This window comes from Aethina tumida, chromosome 5, assembly GCF_024364675.1.
Source record: "Aethina tumida isolate Nest 87 chromosome 5, icAetTumi1.1, whole genome shotgun sequence".
In the NCBI taxonomy this organism is placed as follows: domain Eukaryota; kingdom Metazoa; phylum Arthropoda; class Insecta; order Coleoptera; family Nitidulidae; genus Aethina; species Aethina tumida.
The window spans coordinates 27,981,218-28,004,834 of record NC_065439.1 but is presented as its reverse complement, the minus strand read 5'-3'; the positions used below and the strand labels follow the sequence as shown (position 1 = coordinate 28,004,834).

The 23,617-nt window shown below is 30.0% G+C and overlaps 1 protein-coding gene across 2 annotated transcripts in view; it reads left to right on the top strand.

The window, feature by feature from the left end:
* The first annotated feature begins 363 nt into the window (after window positions 1-363).
* The window catches only part of LOC109599094 (regulator of G-protein signaling 11), a 50,577-nt gene continuing 27,323 nt past the window's right edge, over window positions 364-23,617 (top strand). The window contains exons 1-3 of one of the 2 annotated variants that reach the window (XM_049967793.1): window positions 364-1,069; window positions 12,891-12,911; window positions 17,894-18,066. In XM_049967793.1, the coding sequence (XP_049823750.1) occupies window positions 18,013-18,066 (54 nt within the window). In that variant the 5' untranslated portion in view covers window positions 364-1,069; window positions 12,891-12,911; window positions 17,894-18,012. The remainder of the gene's footprint in view (window positions 1,070-12,890; window positions 12,912-17,893; window positions 18,067-23,617) is intronic. The other variant, XM_020015036.2, reaches the window with a different exon arrangement.

Here is a 23,617-nt window from a genome sequence, read left to right as displayed (position 1 = left end):
GACTTGTTGAGTTTGAAAATAAAATAATAAACTTAATTTTAAATCCAACTAAAATAGATCATTAACATGCAATAAAATTTCAGCTGATTGGCTCAGTAGGTTAAAATCCACCATATGTTCAATGGATTTAACATATTTTAAGGTCTTAGGGAAGAATGAAGAACCATTTTCCCCTATAAGAGTTTCTGAATTAAAAGGTTGGGACATTTATAACATACAATACAATCTCAGCTGACTTGCTCAATAGGGTGGGAGACTTTTCTTCATACAGCGTATTTTCCACGTTAAACCATTTAATTTGATTCATAAAGTTACTCATGGTGGAAGAAAAAAAAAACCACTTATATTTCGGGATTTCCTATGAATAAGTGTGCCACATTTAATGTTAATTTTGGAACATCGTTCATGACATTTTCTGGGTGTATTAAATAAACTTTAGACACATAATTCGACGGGAGCTTCCGAGCTAAGAAACGGGCTTTACGGCTTCACAGAGAAAACCTAATATAGCACATAAGTCGATAAACGTGCAATCAAATCCCGGCAGATCGGCCCAACAGGGCGGCAGTTCTTCCGTCACAAAACCCATTTTCCGTGTGTCGTGTCCGTCGGCGACGGTCGCGGTCCTCCCTCGTTTCTTCCAAGCGGCCCTCCGTTCCGCAAAACGGAGCCGCCTCGCCGTCCGTCCCGCCGTCACTCGGTTAGTCCGCCGCCGCCGGTCCCGCTCCGGTCCAAGGAAGGCGGCCGGAGTGCAGTTTCCATTAAAACACACGTTTCGAGTTTTCGGGATCAATAATTCCTGTGTGGGTCCTGGGAAAACGTGTGCGCGCGTCTGCACCGAACCTATCCGCTCCGCCATAACGATCCCAGTAGTCGCGTTGGACAGTCGTCCGGGACACCGAACGGGCACCGAGCCGCACTCTCACGCTCAGCTTGCATGCGGGACCTCATTTCCCAAAACGTATTCCGTTGATTTCCCGTTACGCGTTACCGGTGGTTCAGCACCGCTGCATCGGTGTATGGTGTAAGAACAAGGTGCCTCGGATGAAATCACACGATCCTTTTGCTGGTAAGTCGGCCAACCCGGTCAGCGCGGCTCCCGCTCCACGGCTCCACGGCTCCACGGCTCCACGGCTCCACGGCTCCCCGTCACATCCTGCGTGGACTCGGGAGTCAACAGGAGTCGGCCGTTCTAACCCCCCACGCGTGACATTTAGCTTCCGAAAACCCGCTTCATACAATCTTTCGTGCTCCCTCGCATTTTATTCAGTTCAACTTTTTTATTTTTTCTTTTTTTGTTGCGCTGCTATCGACGTGGACGGCGATTGTTTGGCTCTAACAAATTACCTACATTGGTAATTAATGGAAAGATAACGTAATCTACATATGTTAATCTGTCATTATGATATTTGTTTAAAAATTGTTTGTGGTTTTAGCTTTAATATTTCATATGATTACCTCCCGGTCATTTTTTACTCTCATTTATTATTTTTAAGTTTATTCTATTGAGATCGTTAACATTATTGGTAGAATTGATTGTAAAAAATTGCCAAAATTTGTCCAATTCAAAATGGACGTCTCTTGTCAAAATTTAACAAGGGACTTTCCTTATTGGAGTTTCAGGGGGAGCATTTTCTATTTTTATTATTGTCTTTATTGATCGGATCATCATCGAACATTATTTATTCAGATACATTTAATTATTATAAAAGTATGATAGCGAATTAATGACATTTTTCCCTAATTAGTTTTCAGATTGAATTAGTCACAGACCATTTTCATCAATATGAATATGTAATGCTTTATTTGTACCACAAAAATAAATAGATAATTACACAATAATTTAAATACAAATGATTTTATTAAGAAACTTCTTCCTAATACTCTTTGTTTTCAAATAGTCTTTGTTGTAAATTTTTGATAAAAATACCATTGTTTAGAATGAAATATATTGCTCATTATATTTCGAGGAATCAATACTGGATTACAGTAATTATTAAAAAGAAGAAATATATAATTATAATTCAGTCAATATTTACTAATTTTACCAATAAATGCTTTTCCAATAAAATTGTACAGTTTTGATACTATACAATGTTTCAAATTTTAGAAAAAATTAAGTTATAATAAATTTTTTAATAAATTTTCTATAAAAACACTTTTAGAATAAAATGTTTTAATAATAATATTTAGATGAATCAATTTTGGATTACAGTAATTATTAAGAAGTTTTAAAGGACGGTGATCTTCAAAATCCTTAACAAAAATGGTTTTGCATAAAATATACAATTATAATTCAGTTAATATTTCCTATCATTACCAACAAATGATTTCTTTATAGAATTTGATAGTTTTATTACTGTATAATGTTTTAAATTTTGGAAATTTTTTGTTATATCAAATTTTTTTAACAAATTTTCGATAAAAACAGTAGTTTTTAGAATAAAATACTTTACTAATAATATGTTGATGTATCAGTTCTGGATTAGTGTAATTATTAAGAAGTTTCGAAGGACGATGATCATCAAAATCCTTAAGAAAAATGTTTTGTAGAAAATATATAATTATAATTCAGTTAATATTTCCTAATGTTTTAAATTTTGAAAAAATTTAGGTTATACCAAATTTTTTTAACAAATTTTCGATAAAAACAGTAGTTTTTAGAATAAAATACTTTTCTAATATTTTGATGTATTAGTTCTGGATTAGAGTAATTATTAAGAAGTTTCGAAGGACGATGATCATCAAAATCCTTAAGAAAAATGTTTTTTTCAGAAAGTTACAATTTAGTTAATATTTCCTAATATAAGCAACAAATGATTTTTTTGAGAGAATTTGTTAGTTTTATTACTGTATAAGATTTTAAATTTTCGAAAAATTCAAAAAGTTATTCTCAATTTTTTTAAAAAAATGTTTCATAAAAACAGTAATTTTTAGTATAAAATACTTAAATCAGTTCTGGATTACAGTGATTATTAAGATGTTTTGAAGTTTTAAAAGATGATGATCATTAAAATTCCTTAAGAAAATTGATTTTGAAAAAATATACTAAATATATATTAATTTAGAATGGTTATACTAATTTTTTTAACAAATTTTTGATAAAAACATCATTTTTTAGAATAAAATTCTTTATTAATAATATTTCGATGAATCAGTTCTGGATTACAACAATTATTTACAAGTCTTGAAGGACGAGGATCATCAAAATCCTTAAGAAAAATAGTTTTGAAGAAAATATACTAAATATATATTAATTTATAATGGTTATACTAATTTTTTTAAAAAATTTTTGATAAAAACATCATTTTTTAGAATAAAATTCTTTATTAATAATATTTCGATGAATCAGTTCTGGATTACAACAATTATTTACAAGTTTTGAAAGACGAGGATCATCAAAATCCTTAAGAAAAATAGTTTTGAAGAAAATATACTAAATATATATTAATTTAAAAATTATACTATTTTTTTTAACAAATTTTTGATAAAAACAGCAGTTTTTAGAATAAAATACTTTATTAATAATATTTCGATGAATCAGTTCTGGATTACAGTAATTATTAATAAGTTTTGAAGTTTTGAAGGACGAGGATCATCAAAATCCTTAAAAAAAATAGTTTTGAAGAAAATATACTAAATATATATTAATTTAGAAAGTTATAATAACTTTTTAACAAATTTTTGATAAAAACTGCAGTTTATAGAATAAAATACTTTATTAATAATATATCGATAAATCAGTTCTGGATTACAACAATTATTTACAAGTTTTGAAGGACAAGGATCATCAAAACCCTTAAGAAATATAGTTTTGAAGAAAATATACAAATATAATATTGGTGCTAATATTTCCTTAACTCATTATTGAACTACTCTACAATTATTAATAATAAAACTAAATTTTAAAAATAAAAACTGCGATTTAAATTCCTGGATTGAACTAAATTATTTAAGTCACACGTATTTATTAGGTTTCATTGTTTGCGTTTTCATTTAAACATCACCATGATCTAATATTGAAATGGTTTGGCAAATGGAAGTTTATGATCCATAAAATTGGAAATTTTAAATGAGATGTATGTTTATATGCGAGTTATTTATAGACGTTTCATATTGCTTTGAAGAAAATATGGCTTTTACTAATTTAAATACATTTATATTAAGTATCCGCATTAAAAACAACAGGAAAATAATCAATATTTTAAAAGAATCAGATCAAATTATATCTATCGATCAAAACACGTAGACTTCATAATTACGGAGTTGAGTGCAACTAAATAACATTTAGCATATCAGATATGGAAAAGGAAAGATAAAAGTGGAGTTGGCGTATGACTGTAATGTGCGTAGGGGAAAACGTATAATTATTTAAACATTAAAATACATGTAAATATTCATTCATACACTGTTATCGCAGTAAATGTTTTGCTATAATGTTTCCGGTTGTTTTTGTTCATTAACTGAACATTTAAATAAAAGTCATTTGAAAATAGTAGAGTAATCAGACGCGTTGTTTATTTACTTAACATTCAACAGTTGCGTATAAGTAAACGAACGTATTACAGAAAGAAACCATATGGAAATTAGATAATAAGTATATAGTTATGTGGAAAACTAAGGCTGCCCGATAATCGATTAATTATTGAGATATTGTATTATTATACATTCAGCTTTATAACTGATAAGATTGTAATGTTTAATCAGTCTCATTTACGTATTCACAATCATATTTCTATTTTGTTATTTGATATTAACCTTCTATAACTAACTCATTATTATATATTGAATGTTCCTATTCAAATTAAAAATGACCTAAATAGCTATTATAATAAACTACTTTGCTACTGAAAAGGTCAGTTTAAATTAATGAACTTTCGAGGGTTGTTGAATGTCAGTCAATGTGTGTTCATTGAAAATGATATATTAAATATTTAAATGTATTGAATTCTCCTCTCTAACGACATTTATACTGTAGTGAGTCCAGCTCTCTGATGCCAGACCTCATAAATCATAGATGAGGCACTTGATGATGATGGTTCCTCCCAAGATTCACAGATTTATCACTGATTAAGCAGTTCTCAATTATTTAAACAGGAGTTTTTGATCAGATCTGGTCCATGTTTTAAATTAAACTTAATTGTCATATTAAAAATTTTTAACACATAAACAACATTGTCTTTTATTCTGTATGTAGGATACAATTTACAGAAGCTAATATTCCCAAAGCTGCCATCTTGGATAATTATTTTACAATATAAATTATTACGGTTGACATTTATTCGACCGTTTTATGTGTATTTTACTTCCTTCGTGACCAGTGATTATGTTGGTACTGAATACGAAATGCGAATTATCGGATTAAGGAGAAAACTGATCTGAACTGTAATGTAGGCTTTAATAACCCAATGAATAGTTAATCTATGCTTTCAGATACAGTGCAACGATTACGGGACCATTTAGACTGTGCTTAGCACTAAAAGCTCCCTGAATTTATGTTGCGCATGCTGAATTCATACACAAAGTACTACAATTTAAAGACGTTTTAATAGATATTATTTCATCTTAATTGGGGATAGTTTGTCTATGAATTATTACATCGTTTTTCAAATTTTCATTGAATCTGAAATGTTAGTAGATTATCCAAAGTTTGTCTTGTGGTTTATATCTATCAAAGTGTTCCATTCAGGAAATATTATTTCTTTAAAAGTATAAACTATTATAGTATATGACTGACCTTTAGTGGAACCAGAATTATATATACTATAATTTACTTCAAAACCCTGAAATTTAAAATAAATAATTTAGGTTATACTAATTTAAAAAAAAAATATTTGATAAAAACTGCAAAATACTTTATTAATTAATTATATTTTGATGAATCAATCCTGGATTACAGTAATTATTATTTTGAAGTTTTGAAGTACAATGATCAAAGAAGAGAAGAAAGAAGAAAAAGAAAAATGGTTTTGAAGAAAATATGCAATTATAAATAATTTAATATGCCCTAATATTACCAACAAATTATTTTTTGATAAAATTTGACAGTTTTGTTACTGTATTATATTTAAAATTTTGGAAAAATTTATATATTACTAAATTTTTTAACAAATTTTCAATAAAAACAGTAATTTTTAGAATAAAATAGTTTACTAATAATATTTCGATGAATCAGTTCTGAATTACAGTAATTATTAAGAAGTTTTGAAGTTTTGAAGGACAATGATTATCAATATCCGTAAGAAAAATGGTTTTGAAGAAAATATACTAAACATATATTAATTTAGAAAGTTTTACTAAATTTTTTTTAACAAATTTTCAATAAAAAGAGTAATTTTTAGAATAAAATACTTTACTAATAATATTTCGATGAATTATTTCTAGATTACAGTAATTATTAAGAAGTATTGAAGTTTTAAAGGACAATGATTATCAATATCCGTAAGAAAAATGGTTTTGAAGAAAATATACTAAATATATATTAATTTAGAAGGTTTTACTAAATTTTTTTAACAAATTTTCAATAAAAAGAGTAATTTTTAGAATAAAATACTTTACTTATAATATTTCGATGAATCAGTTCTGGATTACAGTAATTATTAAGAAGTATTGAAGTTTTGAAGGACAATGATTATCAATATCCGTAAGAAAAATGGTTTTGAAGAAAATATACTAAATATATATTAATTTAGAAGGTTATACTAATTTTTTTTAACAAATTTTCAATAAAAAGAGTAATTTTTAGAATAAAATACTTTCCTAATAATATTTCGATGAATCAGTTCTGGATTACAGTAATTATTAAGAAGTTTTGAAATTTTGAAGGACAATGGTTTTGTAGAAAATATAAAATTATAATTCAATATTATAAAGTACTGTAATTTAAACATTTTTTAATAGATATTATTTCATCTTAAAGGGGATAGTTTATCTCTGAAATATTGCATCGTTTTTCAAATTTTCATTGAATCTGAAATATTGGTAGTTTACCAGAAATATATCTTATTGTTTATATCTATCAAAGTCTTGCATTAAATAAATATTATTTATTGAAAAGTATAATAACACTATTATAGTATATGACTGACCTTTACTTACTACTTAAAATAATAAAAATAAAACAAGAAAACAAAAAACGTCATTCCCCACCTTCTATACACAGACAGAAAACAAAAATATTTAAATTACCTGGCAATGAAGTAAAGTTGGATATTTACAACGTTTTGGAATGTTCTTCCTGAAAACGATTTTAAATGTAAATACGCATGATTGTAAACTTTGTTTGCCCTTCAACATGCTAAAACCACGCAAATAAACCAGAATCCCATATAGCTTCTCTGTCATAAATATACATATATTTAGCCACGAAATCCCCAGTCGAAACGCAAAATGAAAACGAGAAAATGACAGCCTCAAATCAAATATGGAATAAGGTTTATCTCGGCTTATTTTCTTGAGGAAATAAATGCAAAACAGAACGAGCCACGTCACGATTTATCCGCGATGGTTAAGTGCACAAAAAATATTAAAATTGCTATTAATAGACTCTACAGTGAAATTTAAAAATAAAGACGTAAGACAAACCCGTTTAAATCAAACCAGTTGCAGTTTGTATGTTTTTACGTGAACTAAATTAACAATGTTCCTCCGTAGCACAAATATTTAATTCGGTAACACCTGTTAGAACAACGTAAGATTAAGTGCGAAATAACTCATGACTAATTTATGTAAATCATCGAAAGATTTGCTTTAAACAAATGGTGGTAAATTTCAATTTGCGATAATATAAAAGAAGTGGACTGTTTCGAAATGTATACATGAATAATAACAAGGAGAAAAAACGCAGCTTTTCCTAGTTAAGTAAAATATAATTAAATCCAAAGTTTTAATTAATGGCTTTGGCAACAACTCAACAAGTTAACCACAATTTATCAACTTTGTATTTTAAATTAAATAATGCTAGGCCGACGTAACATTATTAATGAATAAGGCCGAATAAGCCACGCCACAAAAAATAAAGTAATTTATATTTAAATTAGGAATTAGACGTGATCCTTATAAATTAGGTAATTTTTAAAATTGATTTCATGTATTCCAGACCAAGAGAAAGGTTAAAAATAAAAATGTTCAAAATTCGATTTTCCAGCCTTATTGGATCACCTGTTTACTTATAGACCAACGTGATGTTTATCGACGGAAGGTCATTAGTGTAATTATTTATAAACCAAAGAGAGATGCATTCGATGGGAAACGATTGATGGAGCTGTGAAAGCTTCTAGTCAGTAGTGTGAATTCCTTTTGATCACAACTCCAATTATAAATAAACTTTGGAAGGCAGCCACTCCACTATTTTACAGTTGCCCACAAATCCTGTTTTGTACTCACTCTTTAAAGATTGATATTTATGATTCAGTGTGAGTTTTGGTGAGTCAATAAGTATATGTTTTTATATTAAACCAAAGATAATTAATTTAGTAGTGCGTCTTCCACACAAAGACATAACGGGACAATAATTTTTTTTCCACCACCCGACTGTATTTAAACCGATCGAATCCCTTTCAGTCTCCTTCAGACGGGATCTCTCGCACCGATGAAAAAAAAACGTGAATTTCGCCGAAATCAAAATAAACATCGGCTATTTTCAGTGCACACTCAATTGTGATTGTGATTCGCGGGGTATCGATTGGGTAACGTGTTGCTAAGAAACTGAACGCGGGCGAAATGTGTGAGACTGACTGAACATCGAAGCCCCGCAAAAAGAACCCCTCCGACCGACTACAGGAGGAGGAAATTAACTGCGTACTTGTGCCTCGATATTGGACCACAATACGTCCAATTGGGCGATTAATTCATTATTTCCGTCGAGAATATGCTTAATTGAACAATTGTTTAATTAACGCGGGGCATTATTCAAATATTGAACTGACAACGACTGATGTGTACTTGTTTGAATACGATTTATATCAAAAAAACTGTCTCACAGATAAAACTGTTATTAATACAAAAAATAATAATGATAAAAGTAATTAAATAATTAAATCTTGATTTGATATTATAAAAAGTTATTGAATGTATAGAGGATAAAACTCATTTTCGTTTAATCATATTGTCGGGAGGTTTGTATATTAAACAGCTGGAGTGATGTTGCAAACCGTTCAGAATCTAATTTTTTACTGGATAATGTCCAATCTTATATTATGAGAGTTACTTTCGAACGTTCCCAACATTCTTCTATAAATTTGTTGAACCCATATTACAATAAACAGCATTGACAGTAGACATGGTACACAAATTATAACTTCTTAACATTTACAATGAGTCTTTAAAGCATTTTATTAATTCATATAATCTTTATGATACATAAATATAAATGTCTGATCAGATAATATTGTAATAATTATTATAATTTAAAATTCTAATTATTATTATACTTAGAAATAAAAAAAATATTACATTTTATCTGTGATCATTCAATTATGTCTATTATTTGTATGTTTTCTTCTGATTTATGATAACTTACTGATTGAACTGATTGAAAATTAAAGTTTGTATTTTTTTATAATTATATTATGTAAATATATTACGTCGGGAGTGTTGCCAACTTAATATTACACAGAAAAAATATGCAATTTAATATTTCCTAATTTTATCAACTAATAATTTTTTGATAGAATTTGACAGTTTTGTTTCTGTATTATGTTTTAAATTTTAGAAAAGTTTAGAAGTTTATACTAATACTTTTTTTTAACAAATTTTTTATAAAAACAGCAGTTTTTAGAATAAAATTCTTTATAAATAATATTTCGATGAATCAATTGTAAATTGCAGTAATTATTAAGAAGTTTTGAAGGACAATGATTATCAATATCCGTCAGAAAAGTGGTTTTGAAGAAAATATACTAAATATATATTAGTTTAGAAGGTTTTACTAAATTTTTTTTAACAAATTTTCAATAAAAAGAGTAATTTTTAGAATAAAATACGTTATTAATAATATTTCGATGAATCAATTCTGGATTACAGTAATTATTAAGAAGATTTGAAGTTTTGAAGAACGAGGATCATCAAAATTCTTAAAAAGAATGATTTTGAAGAAACTATACTAAATATATATTAATCTAGAAGGTTATACTAAATTTTTTTAACAAATTTTTGATAAAAACGGTAGTTTTTAGAATAAAATACTTTATTAATAATATTTCGATGAATCAATTCTGGATTACAGTAATTCTTAAGAAGTTTTGAAGTTTTGAAGGACGGGGATCGTCAAAATCCTTAAAAAAAATAGTTTTGAAGAAAATATACTAAATATATGTTAATTTAGAAAGTTACAGTAATCTTTTTAAATAAATTTTTGATAAAAACAGCAGTTTTTAGAATAAAATACTTTATTAATGATACTTCGATGAATCAGTTCTGAATTAAAGTAATTATTAAGAAGAATTGAAGTTTTGAAAGATGAAGATCATCAAAATCCTTAAGAAAAATGGTTTTTAAGAAAATATACTAAATATATATTAATTTAGAAGGTTATATTAATTTTTTTTAACAAATTTTTGATAAAAACACCAGTTTTTAGAATAAAATTCTTTATTCATAATTTTTTGATGAATCAGTTCCGGAATACAGTAATTATGAAGAAGTTTTGAAGTTTTGAAGGACGGGGATCGTCAAAATCCTTAAAAAAAATAGTTTTGAAGAAAATATACTAAATATATGTTAATTTAGAAAGTTACAGTAATCTTTTTAAATAAATTTTTGATAAAAACAGCAGTTTTTAGAATAAAATACTTTATTAATGATACTTCGATGAATCAGTTCTGAATTAAAGTAATTATTAAGAAGAATTGAAGTTTTGAAAGATGAAGATCATCAAAATCCTTAAGAAAAATGGTTTTTAAGAAAATATACTAAATATATATTAATTTAGAAGGTTATATTAATTTTTTTTAACAAATTTTTGATAAAAACACCAGTTTTTAGAATAAAATTCTTTATTCATAATTTTTTGATGAATCAGTTCCGGAATACAGTAATTATGAAGAAGTTTTGAAGTTCTAAAGAATGAGGATTGTCAAAATCCTTAAAAAATAGTTTTGAAGAAAATATACTAAATATATATTAATTTAGAAAGTTACAGTAATCTTTTTAAACAAATTTTTGTTAAAAACACCAGTTTTTAGAATAAAATACTTTAGTAATGATTCTTAGATAAATCACTGCTGGATTATAGTAATTATTAAGAAGTTTTGATGGTCTGATTTATCAAAATCTCAGAATCAGTAAAAATTTTTTTGAAGAAAATATTTTTGATAGAATTTGAGAGAGTTTTGTTTTGTTGCTGTCTAAATTTACTTTTAAATTGTAGATTTTGGAAGAATTTGGGAGATTATACTAAATGTTTTCAAAATTACATATTAAATATGATATTTTAAAAATACGTGTAATATATCAAATGCAATTTATAACATCCATTGTTTAAATTGGCCAAAACCGTCGTTGAAAGAACTAATGCTAGAGATAATTATATTTCCATCTTCTAAAAGCCTTTCATTAAAATCCACCAGACTCGCCGCCCAAACGAGAACAAAACTGGGATAAGAAAATCCAGCGAAATGAATAGTTAGTTCTCTTTTGTCTTAATTACCCGTTGTCAATCAAACGGCACGAGAAAGGCAAAAGCGGAGATTTCACAAATTATCCGCCCATCAAAACCCCTCTGAAATACGTGCACGAATCACAAATTCCGATAAACAAATTCGGCAAAAAATAAGCAAAAATAATTAAAACCACCCGAAAAACAAATCCACTCGATTAAAATCTTTAATTCAGCAAATTCCGAATGTGTTGCAGGAAATCCAGCTGCGCGTTCAGCGTGAAAACAGATGAGAAATTATTACATGGGCACAATGCATAAATGATGCGCCTTTTCAAATGGATTGCCAGTTCTAACGCTCGCTAATAATGCTCAAGAATTAAATTTAACTGAATGCCGACGTTCACGGCGTAACGGAACGTGGGACAGTGGGGAGGGATGGGAATTGTGTAACTTATGAATTATTTTACGAGAGAAACGGCGATATTGGAGCGGTGAAAGGAAAAATATTTAGGGTCTTGGCCAAAGGAACTTTAACGTATTTCACTTTTATTGCGTGAAAATTCCATTTCTCCCTACGCCCGCCCACAAGGTTCTTCTTGTCGGTGAAATTTACAATGATTTTGACGTGTTATCAAAGGCGGGTGAGGTAAATTAACCCCACCGTGCCGTAACAGTGTATAATTTTTAACGATTCGCACAATTATCTCACGTTTCACCATTCATCTCCATATTTATTATTACATTCATTTTATTCGGGGCACTTTTAAATGGGAGCGGTGCTAACACTGTATAAAATATGACGGCAGTATTTTATTTTTTATTGCCGCTCCCAGGAAATTACCAAATTTGCAAAATATACAGGCGCATTTATTGTTCGCGGATTGATAAATTATCCTAACAAATGCGTTGATTAAAATAACAATGCCCCACTCAACGACTTTCGCTCGTAACTACCGTGTACAGTCGAAATAAAAATCTTTCGTTGGCGTTGGGCGTCGGGGAAGATGGCCGATTTTACAGTTTATACGCAAGAGCAGGCGTACTCATGAATTTTGATGGAATAAATAATCTATCCCGGTTTTGGAGCCATGCCAGATACAATGCCCGTTCATAGAAAGGAAGTTCATTGATACCATAAACGAAAATCGATTGGATGTAAAATTTATCAACAATCTGCGGAATACTGATGAGTCCTGTCGAACACTGACAATTTATCCTGTGATTTTAATTTAAGTTTATTATGATAACCTGGTTTTGGGAATGAGTACTCATTGTTCATTATCTTTTACAGGTTATGCGAAAGACATGCAAGGTAAGTATTAGATTATAAGGTCAGATTTGTGAAAATTAAATAATTAAAAATATAGAACAGAGGAAAAATAAACTGGGTATCCCAAATTGGCTGATTTTGACTGGTTTGATAAATAATCAAAAAAACATGTGTGAAAATATATTTTTTTCAATTTCAATTGGAAATTTGAAACAAAAGTTTTAAGGATATATATTTTTTTAGGGTAAGTATCTTAAACTATGTGAAACCTTTTTCTCTGGTTGTCAAAAGCATATTCAATAAAAAATTATTGTCAATAAATTGTCAGTTTTCTTAGATATTTCAGAAATGGTTGAACATATCAGAGAAAATAGCTCCAACTTAGTCTTAATCTTGAAATAGCCAAAATCAGATAATTTGGGATATATATCTATTCTAGACTGTTTCAAAAAAATCGACAATTTTTTTTTTTTTTCTTATTTATATCGAAAATCTGGTTGGAAATGGTAAAAAAAATACTGTGAAAGTTACATCTCTTAATATTAATATTAAGAGGTGCCGCATCGTAAATTTTAATTTTTTTTTTTTTTAAATAACACGGGAACGGTGTTCTGTTGCATTGTGAAATTTTCTAACACTCGTTAGAGATAATATTTCAAAATGACCAAAATAGATTTTTATAGAAAATTTAACGCTCTATAAAAAATGTCTCTTACAGTTTTTTGATATATTCATTTTTTCAAAAGTTAATTAACATTAAAGTTGGATTGATTTAAAATTTTGACATTTTTCTCATTTTCTGACGCAACCAACATCTTTATGGAAAAATTTTATGTGACATTTTTTGTAGAGAATCCAATTTCCCATAAAGTTGATGGTTGCGTCAGAAAATGTGAAAAATGTCAAAATTTTAAATCAATTCAACTTTAATGTTAATTAACTTTTGAAAAAAAGAATATATCAAAAAACTGTAAGAGACATTTTTGTAAAGCGTTAAATTTTCTATAAAAATCTGTTTTGATCATTTTGAAATATTATCTCTAACGAGAGTTAAAAAATTTCAAAATCCAAGAGAACACCGTTCCCGTGTTATTTAAACGGGAAATTAAAATTTACAATGCGGCACCTCTTAATATTAATATTAAGAGCTGTAACTTTCACAGTATTTTTTTACCATTTCCAACAAGATTTTCGATATAAATAAGAAATTTTTTTCATTTGGACAACAGTCCACAAATTTTCGTAATTCGTTAAGGGGAATCGTAATCATCTAAATGTGAACACTTCTTCGATAATTCTGGAACGGATATTAATCGATTTGACTACAAAATAAGCTTATTTCCTCCAATGATAAGTTCGCATTGAACGAGATTAATAATCTGCAAATGTCACTCCGCTTCTGTGCACGACTAATCAAGAATTATCACGAAATAATGTCGTCGTGTTGCACTTTCAAAAATGGGAAATCAATCGGATGGCAAAAAAAGTTCAGTTAATTAATCCACCGGTTTTGTTACATTAGTACCGTGAGTGAAAAGGGAAATCGTGTTTTTGTACTGATAATATTGCGTTTTCTGCGTTTCGTGCAGGTTGTAACACGTAATGTTTTATATTCGAACTGAACATCAAACGGCTTTATGTAAATAATCAAATTACCTATAATTAGAACCATAATTTCATTTTATTTTACACCTAATAATATTTGCTATTTAAGTAGGAAAAATATATTTTAGTAATTTATTAAATTTTAAAATCACTTCGTTGTAATTAGGATTTAAAATTGGATAAATTAAAATTAAAATGTAAAGTTAATGTAATTTAATCATCCGTCGATGTTATACACTCAGTTTCAAAAGTCTTTGATCAGACTGTAAAGGATGAATTTTCAAAAAAAGGATTTAGTGGTTTATTGGTAGACTTTTGTCAGGTTTGTCAGTTAAAAAAATTGCTCAAAGGCTCATTCAACGGTGCAATAAGGTTCCGTAGAAACTGGACTAGCAGCAAGAGAAGTAGTAGAAGTCCAAATGATTATGAAAAATAACGATTGACAGGAATCAAGTTGGAAGAATATCTCCTGTGGTTCATGTCCTGTCATAATAACTAGACAGATTTACTTAAATCTTATAATTCGATCTATTGTACAATCAATACGAGAGGAGATGGGTTCCAATTTTGTTTTTATGGACGATAATCCTCGTCCAAATCGAAAGAATGGAGAGGCGCATTCACCATTTTCTAAATAAATATCATGTGTTAGTATCTCCTATTAGAATTCTTGTCTTTTTTAATTATTTATCATAGTCAGTACCTTTGAAAAATTAAGTTAAAATTAATTAATTCGTTGATTAAAATCTAATAAATATTGAATTAATTATAGTAGTAATTATTGAACACATTCACCATTTTTTCAATTTATCCTTTGTCATTGTTCTTCTTTTCCTAGGAAAGACAAAATAGAAAAATTAAATGTGCCAATTTAATAAATAAATAATTATAAATAAATCTTCATATATTTGTAAAAAACTGAATATTTGAAGGCCGAAACAGTGAGAAGCAACTGCAACAAAATACATAAGAAGATTAGTTAAGTTCAAGTACTTGAATTGGGGGCCAGAATCTGGAAACGACAGTTTTAAAAGTTATCAAGGCAAGATGTAACTTCCTTATAAGCTAAACATTTGTACCAAAAATACAAGTACAGAAGCTGTTGAAGAATGGAATAATATCTTCAAAATTTTATTGATAATCTAAGCTTTAAGCCTTTTGAAACCAAGTATAATATTAATATAAATAAATTATCTCTTCTCAAAATTTATTTTATCTTAAATTAATCTCTTAATTTTTTGGGACTATAATCCCAAAATCTTGTCTGTAAAAAAAAGTCAGGATAAAATTGCATGTCCCATAAATTGCCGTATTAATTAATAATACAAGAGTAAGTAATATTCCTCACCCGCCCTTTTCTTTTGTATGTCTGTCCCTCAAAAGCATTCAAATTCTTGCAAGTGAACCAGGCCACCATAAAAGATTGTCTGCCTCTTCAAATATTAATTTCGAAACTGAAACGACCCATATTGCGGAGGCTCGAAGCCTTTTCTTTGCCACCCCCCTTTTTTTTCCTGTATGAGGTGTATCATCTCACGTTGCACTTTGCATTATTCATCTTGACCTAAATCTCCGCACCGCCGCTGCCGCCGATAAAATTCCGTCGGCGGCAGCGGCAATTAAATTCGCTTCGGCGTTTTGAAATTCGCGTTTTCGCGCCCGGGGGACGCAACACACTTTATCCCGTTATTGCCGGGGGAGCACTTCGGAGGCCGGCTGTTAATTAAGACATTTCGGAATTTAGTAGACGTGCCGACGTTCGACCCCACGGAAAACTCAACAGTTAGACGGCGTGGGGTAGTGCGGGGATGGGTGGTGGTGGCGCGGCGGGGCTAAAGGTCACCTGAAATATCAAGTCACGTTTAACGAGCAAAGTGCTAAATTGCACACTCGACTCTCCTCCGCATTTAGGCCCTACGGTTGTGCACCGCGTCTCGGATGTGTCTTTGTTTTTATTGTCATTGCCGGATGTGTATGCGTAATTGTAAATGGGGATGTTGTTCCATTGTGTAAACTTGTTTCTGCCATAGCTTATCTTTAAATAAAATATCAGTTCGAGGGCGCATTCACCATTTTCTAAACGACTACCATATGTTAGTATTTCCTATTATTGTCTGTTTTAATCATTTTGTTTGTCATAGGCAGCATCTTTGAATACAATTTAAGTTGATATCAATTACATAATCATAAAATTAATTTAAATTAAAAAGAATTGTTCTTTTAATAAAATGATTATGTCTTTTAGTTATTTCTTACGTTTTTAGTAATTTTTTGGGAATCCAGGAAGAATTAGAATTATTTATTTTTATTTTTTTAATGATTTTTCAGGAAATTTGTATTAGTAAAAAAATAAAAATCCATAAAGTTATTAAAGTGAAACTATGTAATTTAATCAGTATGGAATTTAATCCTATTGATTGAAATTGACCGTATGGATTTTGATCGTATGGAATTTGATCCTATAGAAAATGATCATATATATTTTAATCGTATGAAAAATGATCATATAGATTTTAATCGTATGGATTTTGATCATATGAAAAATGATCGTATGGATTTTGATCATATGGTAAATGATCATATGGATTTTGATCGTATGGAATTAAGTCACTTTACGTTTTTAGTAATTTCTCACGTTTTTAATGAATTTTTGAGATTTTAGTAGTTTTTTACGTTTTTAGTAAATTTTTCGTAACATCGTTATATATATACTGTATTAGTTATTAATAATTTACTACTCATACGGGAAATTTTCTTCGAAACTAAATTGTTCGAGAGGACCGAAATTTCTTCCAATTTTGCTTTCACAAGAAATTTATTTCTCAATAATTTTCACAATTTTTTTGGTTATAGAAGTGTAATAAACAGTTTGTTATAAATAAACCTTCAGATATATGTGAAAAACTTTTTCAAAAAGCACTTACTGAATATTTTAAGTCCGAAACAGTGGAAAGCAACTGGGCAACAAAATGCGGAAGAAGATTAGTTAAGTAGTTGAATGGGGGGCCAGAAGCTGGGAACGACAGTTTTAAAAGTTATCAAGGCACGATGTAACTTCGTTATAAGCTAAACATTTGTACCGAAAATGCCAGTGCAGAAGTTCCCCGCCCTCCCTTATTGGTGCTTGGACCCCAAACATAACTTGGCCCCGGGGCGTGCGAAGTTAAAATCTATATTTCACGAGTTTCGAATATAATTTCGGTTTTTATTGGATGCGTTACGGTTCCCTCTTAATCGCGATGCTAGGTTTATTAATTTTAGGTTTGACACACGTTCTTCGGTGTTGATTAAAATCGTGGATTCAATTAAGTTTAATTGATTTTGCCGGTCTTATTAGATTTGTCAAGTAGTTAGAATTTTACCACATTATGGTCTTGAGACAGTTATTAAAGGATAAATTGTTTTTTTTTTTTTTTCAGTCGTCGGTTGTATGTGGGGGTGAGTGTGGGCGTGATGGGGCGGGGGCAGAGCTCGCCCATGGAGCTCGGCTAGAGGCGTGCGCCCCTGCCCGGCTGTCCGGCCACACCTAGGCCCACGCATGGAGTCGGACCACCGGGACCACCGCTGCCATAGGCCTAGCGCCTTTGACAAAGTAAGTAGTACCACCTTCCTAACGTCACTCCTTCAAATTCCTAGAGGTACTGCTGTTTTAATGGGGAGTCTGAGAAACTATGGTACAGTGGATTAAACACACAGATAGTCCATATTGGGTCCTTTTCAGATTGGCAATGACAGTTTATCCACTCGACAAATTAAAAAAGAAATGAAGAGGTTTTAATACAATCAATACACTTGAAAATATATCGTCCCTGTAGTTCCAAACAGTAGTACCAACAAAAGTTTTAATAAAATGTGCTCAATTTTCTTAAATTAATAATGACCTCCAGACGTGATGAAATCTTCTTTTTGTGGAAATAAAAATAGGCAGTTATAGATACTGCCGATAGAAGTGAAAACTTAGAACAATGCACAGTATATACACAATGAACTTTTCACTATACATCAGTTGTATAGCTACAAATATACTACTATAAGCATGTCGGTGACACGAACGCCCGAGATTTCTGTGTCTAAGACGCACTGCGCGTGCGCCAGTCATGAGCATGTTGGTGACGCGAACCCATAAGATATTCCCCTTCGGATCACGTAAATAATTGATATTTTATTTCGGTCATAGGACTATCCGAATGTCGACTCAGCATTTGATGCAGCTGAAAATATTTCCCCGCCTAAATTTTATTGATAATTGGATATATCGGTCCACAATGTTTGTAGGTTAACTGAAAATATACCCATCAAATTTAAAATTAAATAAGTCATAGTGACCAAGTGAAAGAGAGAGAAGTTCATACAGACTTATGTAGTGGTGTTTTTATTACCCACAAACAAATAAATCCTGTGCTCTTATCACATGAAAATTATCTATTCATTAGATTTGATTATTGCACTTTCTCTAATGTCCTGATAACTTGAAACATTAATAACCTCATATCTAGGCATTCCAATTACTAAACACTATATTATATTCTAACTAATCCCCGGAGCTTAAATACACAACATACCTTTCAGAATTAATTTTAATGCGTAATTAGTCCTCTTAGCGCAAATTATACTATTAATTATTACCCTCTGATTCCTAAAGAACAACAATTTTATTTGTCGACCACAAATAAGTCCAAATCAAATGGCATTAAATGTCCAGTAACCAACTGTCCTGGACCTAATAAATCACGCCATCAAAAAAAACAAAGGAACCGAAACAAAAACACACAGCAAATGGTCATTTGAAGAAAACGAAACGAACAAAAGCTCGCAATAAATCGCACCGAGATAAATTATAAGCATTCGATTGGGTCGCTTTGACAATGAGCTGCAGTCAGTGGGCAGGAGGGCGCTTACAATCTATTAATCGATTTATTTTCACGGTGGTCCAGGAAACTGGCCATAAAAGCATCCGAAACTGCTGTCATTGGCGTTATTAGCGAAAATGAAACTTTAATGGACACCACCGAAACAGGCGAGGCTTGACATGTGAATTAACTTCCTGGTTTGGACACGAGGCAAGGGACGAAATTATCGGATTTTGGGATTACATGACTAAAATCTTACAAATTGTGCAATCATGTTATAAACGAATGAATTTTTTATTAAATTTTATTCACTGTCAAAATTAGAATTATCAACTTAGAGAATATCCTCCTTTCAATGAGACTTGACGGAAACATGATCAATTTTTATACCCACACATTACAAATTTATAATAGCTGGAGAGAAAGTTTATAGCTTCAATTAAAAATATTAGGCCCGAATATAAACGCTCAATAAAAATCCATTTTAACATCTAAATCCTTCCCTACTCCAAAAGAAAAAAAACGTAAAACCTGGTCGACAGTATCAAATATTTACTTAAAATGTCAGATTGTATCTTATCCATGAAACACAATGCTCAGAAATCACAGCGAATCAATAAAATAAAAGAACAGAGCAAGGGACAAAAATTGAATTACTTCAAAGCAAAATTACTGTTATCGGCTCAAAGTCTTATGTCTACAAAAGAGAACATCTTTAGTGGATCCCAGAAACGGGATATATGTAAATCGGCTCTTCGGGCTAAACAAAAATTCCCATTTTGTTTGGTTTTGATATATTCATATACGAGTCGAGTATTTTATTGGATCGTGTCCTGATAACAATAAAACTTTATCAGCTGGAAATGATCAAAAACATTGTACAAGATATGTGCAAATATTTTTATACGTTTTTTATTGCACCCCGAATAAAAATTGTTTACTTCATTACGAAGCTTAATTGAAGTGTGCACAAATATTTTAGTACGTCAGAACGGAACGGCGATACCGCCAAACGTCATACCGAAACAAAATCGTAAGTTTTTTAGTGATTCATCGTTTCTTTCCGATGAGAAATTCGTTCCGACACGGGCTGCATTTAATGAATAGGCGAAGCTGATCGATAGAGTTCCAATTATGTTGCGTGCTGACGAAACTGGGCCTAATCTAGGACGTGTTGGCCATTGTAAATATTTAGCGGACTCGCTTTATGGCCCCTAAACACTGTGTTTCAACATCACGGACAAAGAACCGTAGTAAATCACGTCGCATTACAATGACGATGGCCACAGGAGTGGTTCCACTCAATCCAACTTGATTAGTGGTTTGTGTTGGTTATCATTATTTATATACCTGTCTGTTCGAGTAGCCGGTGGTAAGACGGCCTAAATTAATAATGAAGATTGTCCATGAGATATATAAAATCAAAAAAGTTATTTATGTTGATAGTGTACAACCCCTATTTATTCTGAAGTACATATTGTTTTTATACCTCTATTTTACATTTAACATTTTCAAATTACAAGTCAACAGTCTTTCATTAAAAGGAATTACCCTTTTGAATATTTATTTCACCCTGTGACAAATTTCAGTTTAGGCATAAACATCAAAGCATTATGTGTGAATTTTTTGTAATTTAATCATACTGACTGAAAAATAAAAGCTAGTAATTAGGGCACAAATATTTAAGCAATAAACTGACGTTCTATTTATAAAAACACTAAAAAACATTTCCTGATGGAAAATTGCCAAGTTTTTTGTATTTGTAATACGTACTAAATGGTGAACTTTTTTGTGTTGTCAAAAAGGTTTATAGTAGAATGCTAAAATTGTTTTTCTACAGCTAATAAATCTTCGACCTACACATTTAGCCTCACAGACTATTTTAAAGTTAAATTTATTTTACATTTGCATTTAATTGCTGCTCCAAACAAAATTTGCCCCTCACACGAGTGATTACGAAACGGAAATGGATTTATGGCACACGATTAATAATTCTGTTGTAAATATTTCGATGTATTGTAGCGGTGATATTTCACCCGTGCACGATTATTTTCTGGGGCGTGAACTTAGTGGGATAACGTCAGGCAGAGGCGGTCTGGATGGAGCACACAGAGAACGTCGGTGATCTCAATATCGATTCAACCAGTCTTACCCGGAGTAGAACCCGGCCAGAAATTGTAAATCCTCCTTCCTAGGATATTAGACAATGTCAAGTATGAGTGCTTGTACTCAAGAATGCGAACATCGACAATGTTGCACAGTTTAAAGGAGCAATATAGTTCATGGACTTGAATTATGTAATGAGCCCATAAATGGAACGGGAAGAGTTGCTTAAGGAACATTATTAAAAATTAAGTCAAATTTAAAAATGTTTCGTCTAACTTACAAGTTAAAATTTTGTTAAATCACGTTTTTAAATGTCAAAAGAATTAAATACTTAAAAAATTTATACTTATAAAAATGGTGGATGCGCGACACTTTAACTTAATTTAACATTTTGGAGCTTTTTCCATTGGCTAAAGAAAGTAATAAGGGTATTATAAAATTCTTTCTAAAGAAGGTTACCAAATTGTAGTAAAAGTCTGTTAGTGTAACGATATACAGTACTTTGATTATAGTAAACAATAAATTTTTTTTAGTAAAAATCTATTTATTTAAACAAAATGTTTAATTTTAAGCAGTAAAATAACATTTATTTAATAAAATTTTTAGTTTTCTGGAGATAACTTATGATCTGTAAAAAATATCAAAAACTTTTTCGAGGATAAATTATAGGAAATTGAATTCTCTACAAAAAATATCATATAAAATTTTCCCATAAAGTTGATGGTTGCGTCAGAAAATGAGAAAAATGTCAAAATTTTAAATCAATCCAACTTTAATTTTAAATAACTTTTGAAAAAATGAATATATCAAAAAACTGTAACAGACATTTGTTGTAGAGCGTTAAATTTTCTATAATAATCTGTTTTGATCATTTTGAAATATTATCTCTAACGAGAGTTAAAAAATTTCAAAATCCGACAGAACACCCGTATTATTTAAACGGGAAATTAAAATTTACGATGCGGCACCTCTTAATATTAATATTAAGAGCTGTAACTTTCACAGTATTTTTTTACCATTTCCAATAAGATTTTCGATATAAATAAGAAAAAAAATTTGTCGCTTTTTTTGATATTTATTATATATATTTCTTGTACTAAGAAAGAAATTAAATAAATTTCGATTTAATGTCGAAATAAACAAACGAAAATGAAAGAAACATTTACAAATATATTGCCCGCACTTTATCACGCAATTGTGAATATTTATCGGTATATTGATTGATTAATAAAAAAAAACCTAGGTAGAGAACTTTGACACGTGGTAGACATGGAAACGTGCACAAATACAGTGTTTGTTTATTTGACAATGAGGAATATTAGTGTACAATGTATAAATGGAGTTTTATTGTAATTTTTTATACTTAAAACTATCTATTAGTGAAGAAATCGATAGATAGGCTACAAATTCGAAATTTTTTTCTCACCGTATTTAAATTAATTTATTAATTTCAGGAATAACTGTGCCTCAACAGGAACGGAATTTGAGATGTACCATTTTTTTTTTTCGTTTTCAAATTCGGCACAGTCACTTTATGCCCGTTTTTTCTATCGATCAGCAGCCTCACACTATGCCAAGCCTTGAGGTCCTTTATGTTCGAGGATCATTGTTGGTAGGCTTTTTACATCGCGATTTGAGTGTTCTTTGATGCCTTTCTGCTGCCTGGTAATTTTCTTTTTTTTTTCTACGCGTCTTTCCGCAATTAGATTTTGTACACTGGCATCACTGTAAGGATCTAAGAGATACCTAATTGTGTAATGGTTTCAGCATTCATTCAAACTTTCAACTATTTCAGTCGCTTTGCATTTGTAATTTTGAAAATATAAAACCATTCGACACATTGATTTAAATTTAATTGAAGTCAATAAATCGTTAATTTGTTAGAAGAATTACATTAAATGAAAATTGCTGCAAATTATGGAAAAGCTTTACAAATAAATAACTACAATAACAAATTTAACATTGGAATATTTTATATTAGTTAATTAGTCCCAATTTTACAGTCAAATAAACATTCATCAAAAAGATGCATCACATTAATGGTAAATGTGTTTTATAAAATAAATAAACTCAGCAGATTCAGAATTATTATTTAAAATTAAATAGTCACTAGATTTTCAGTCCATAAAATTTAATTTAGTTGGTTCATAATGTGGTTTATTTCGTTTAAGCTCCTATCCATTTAAA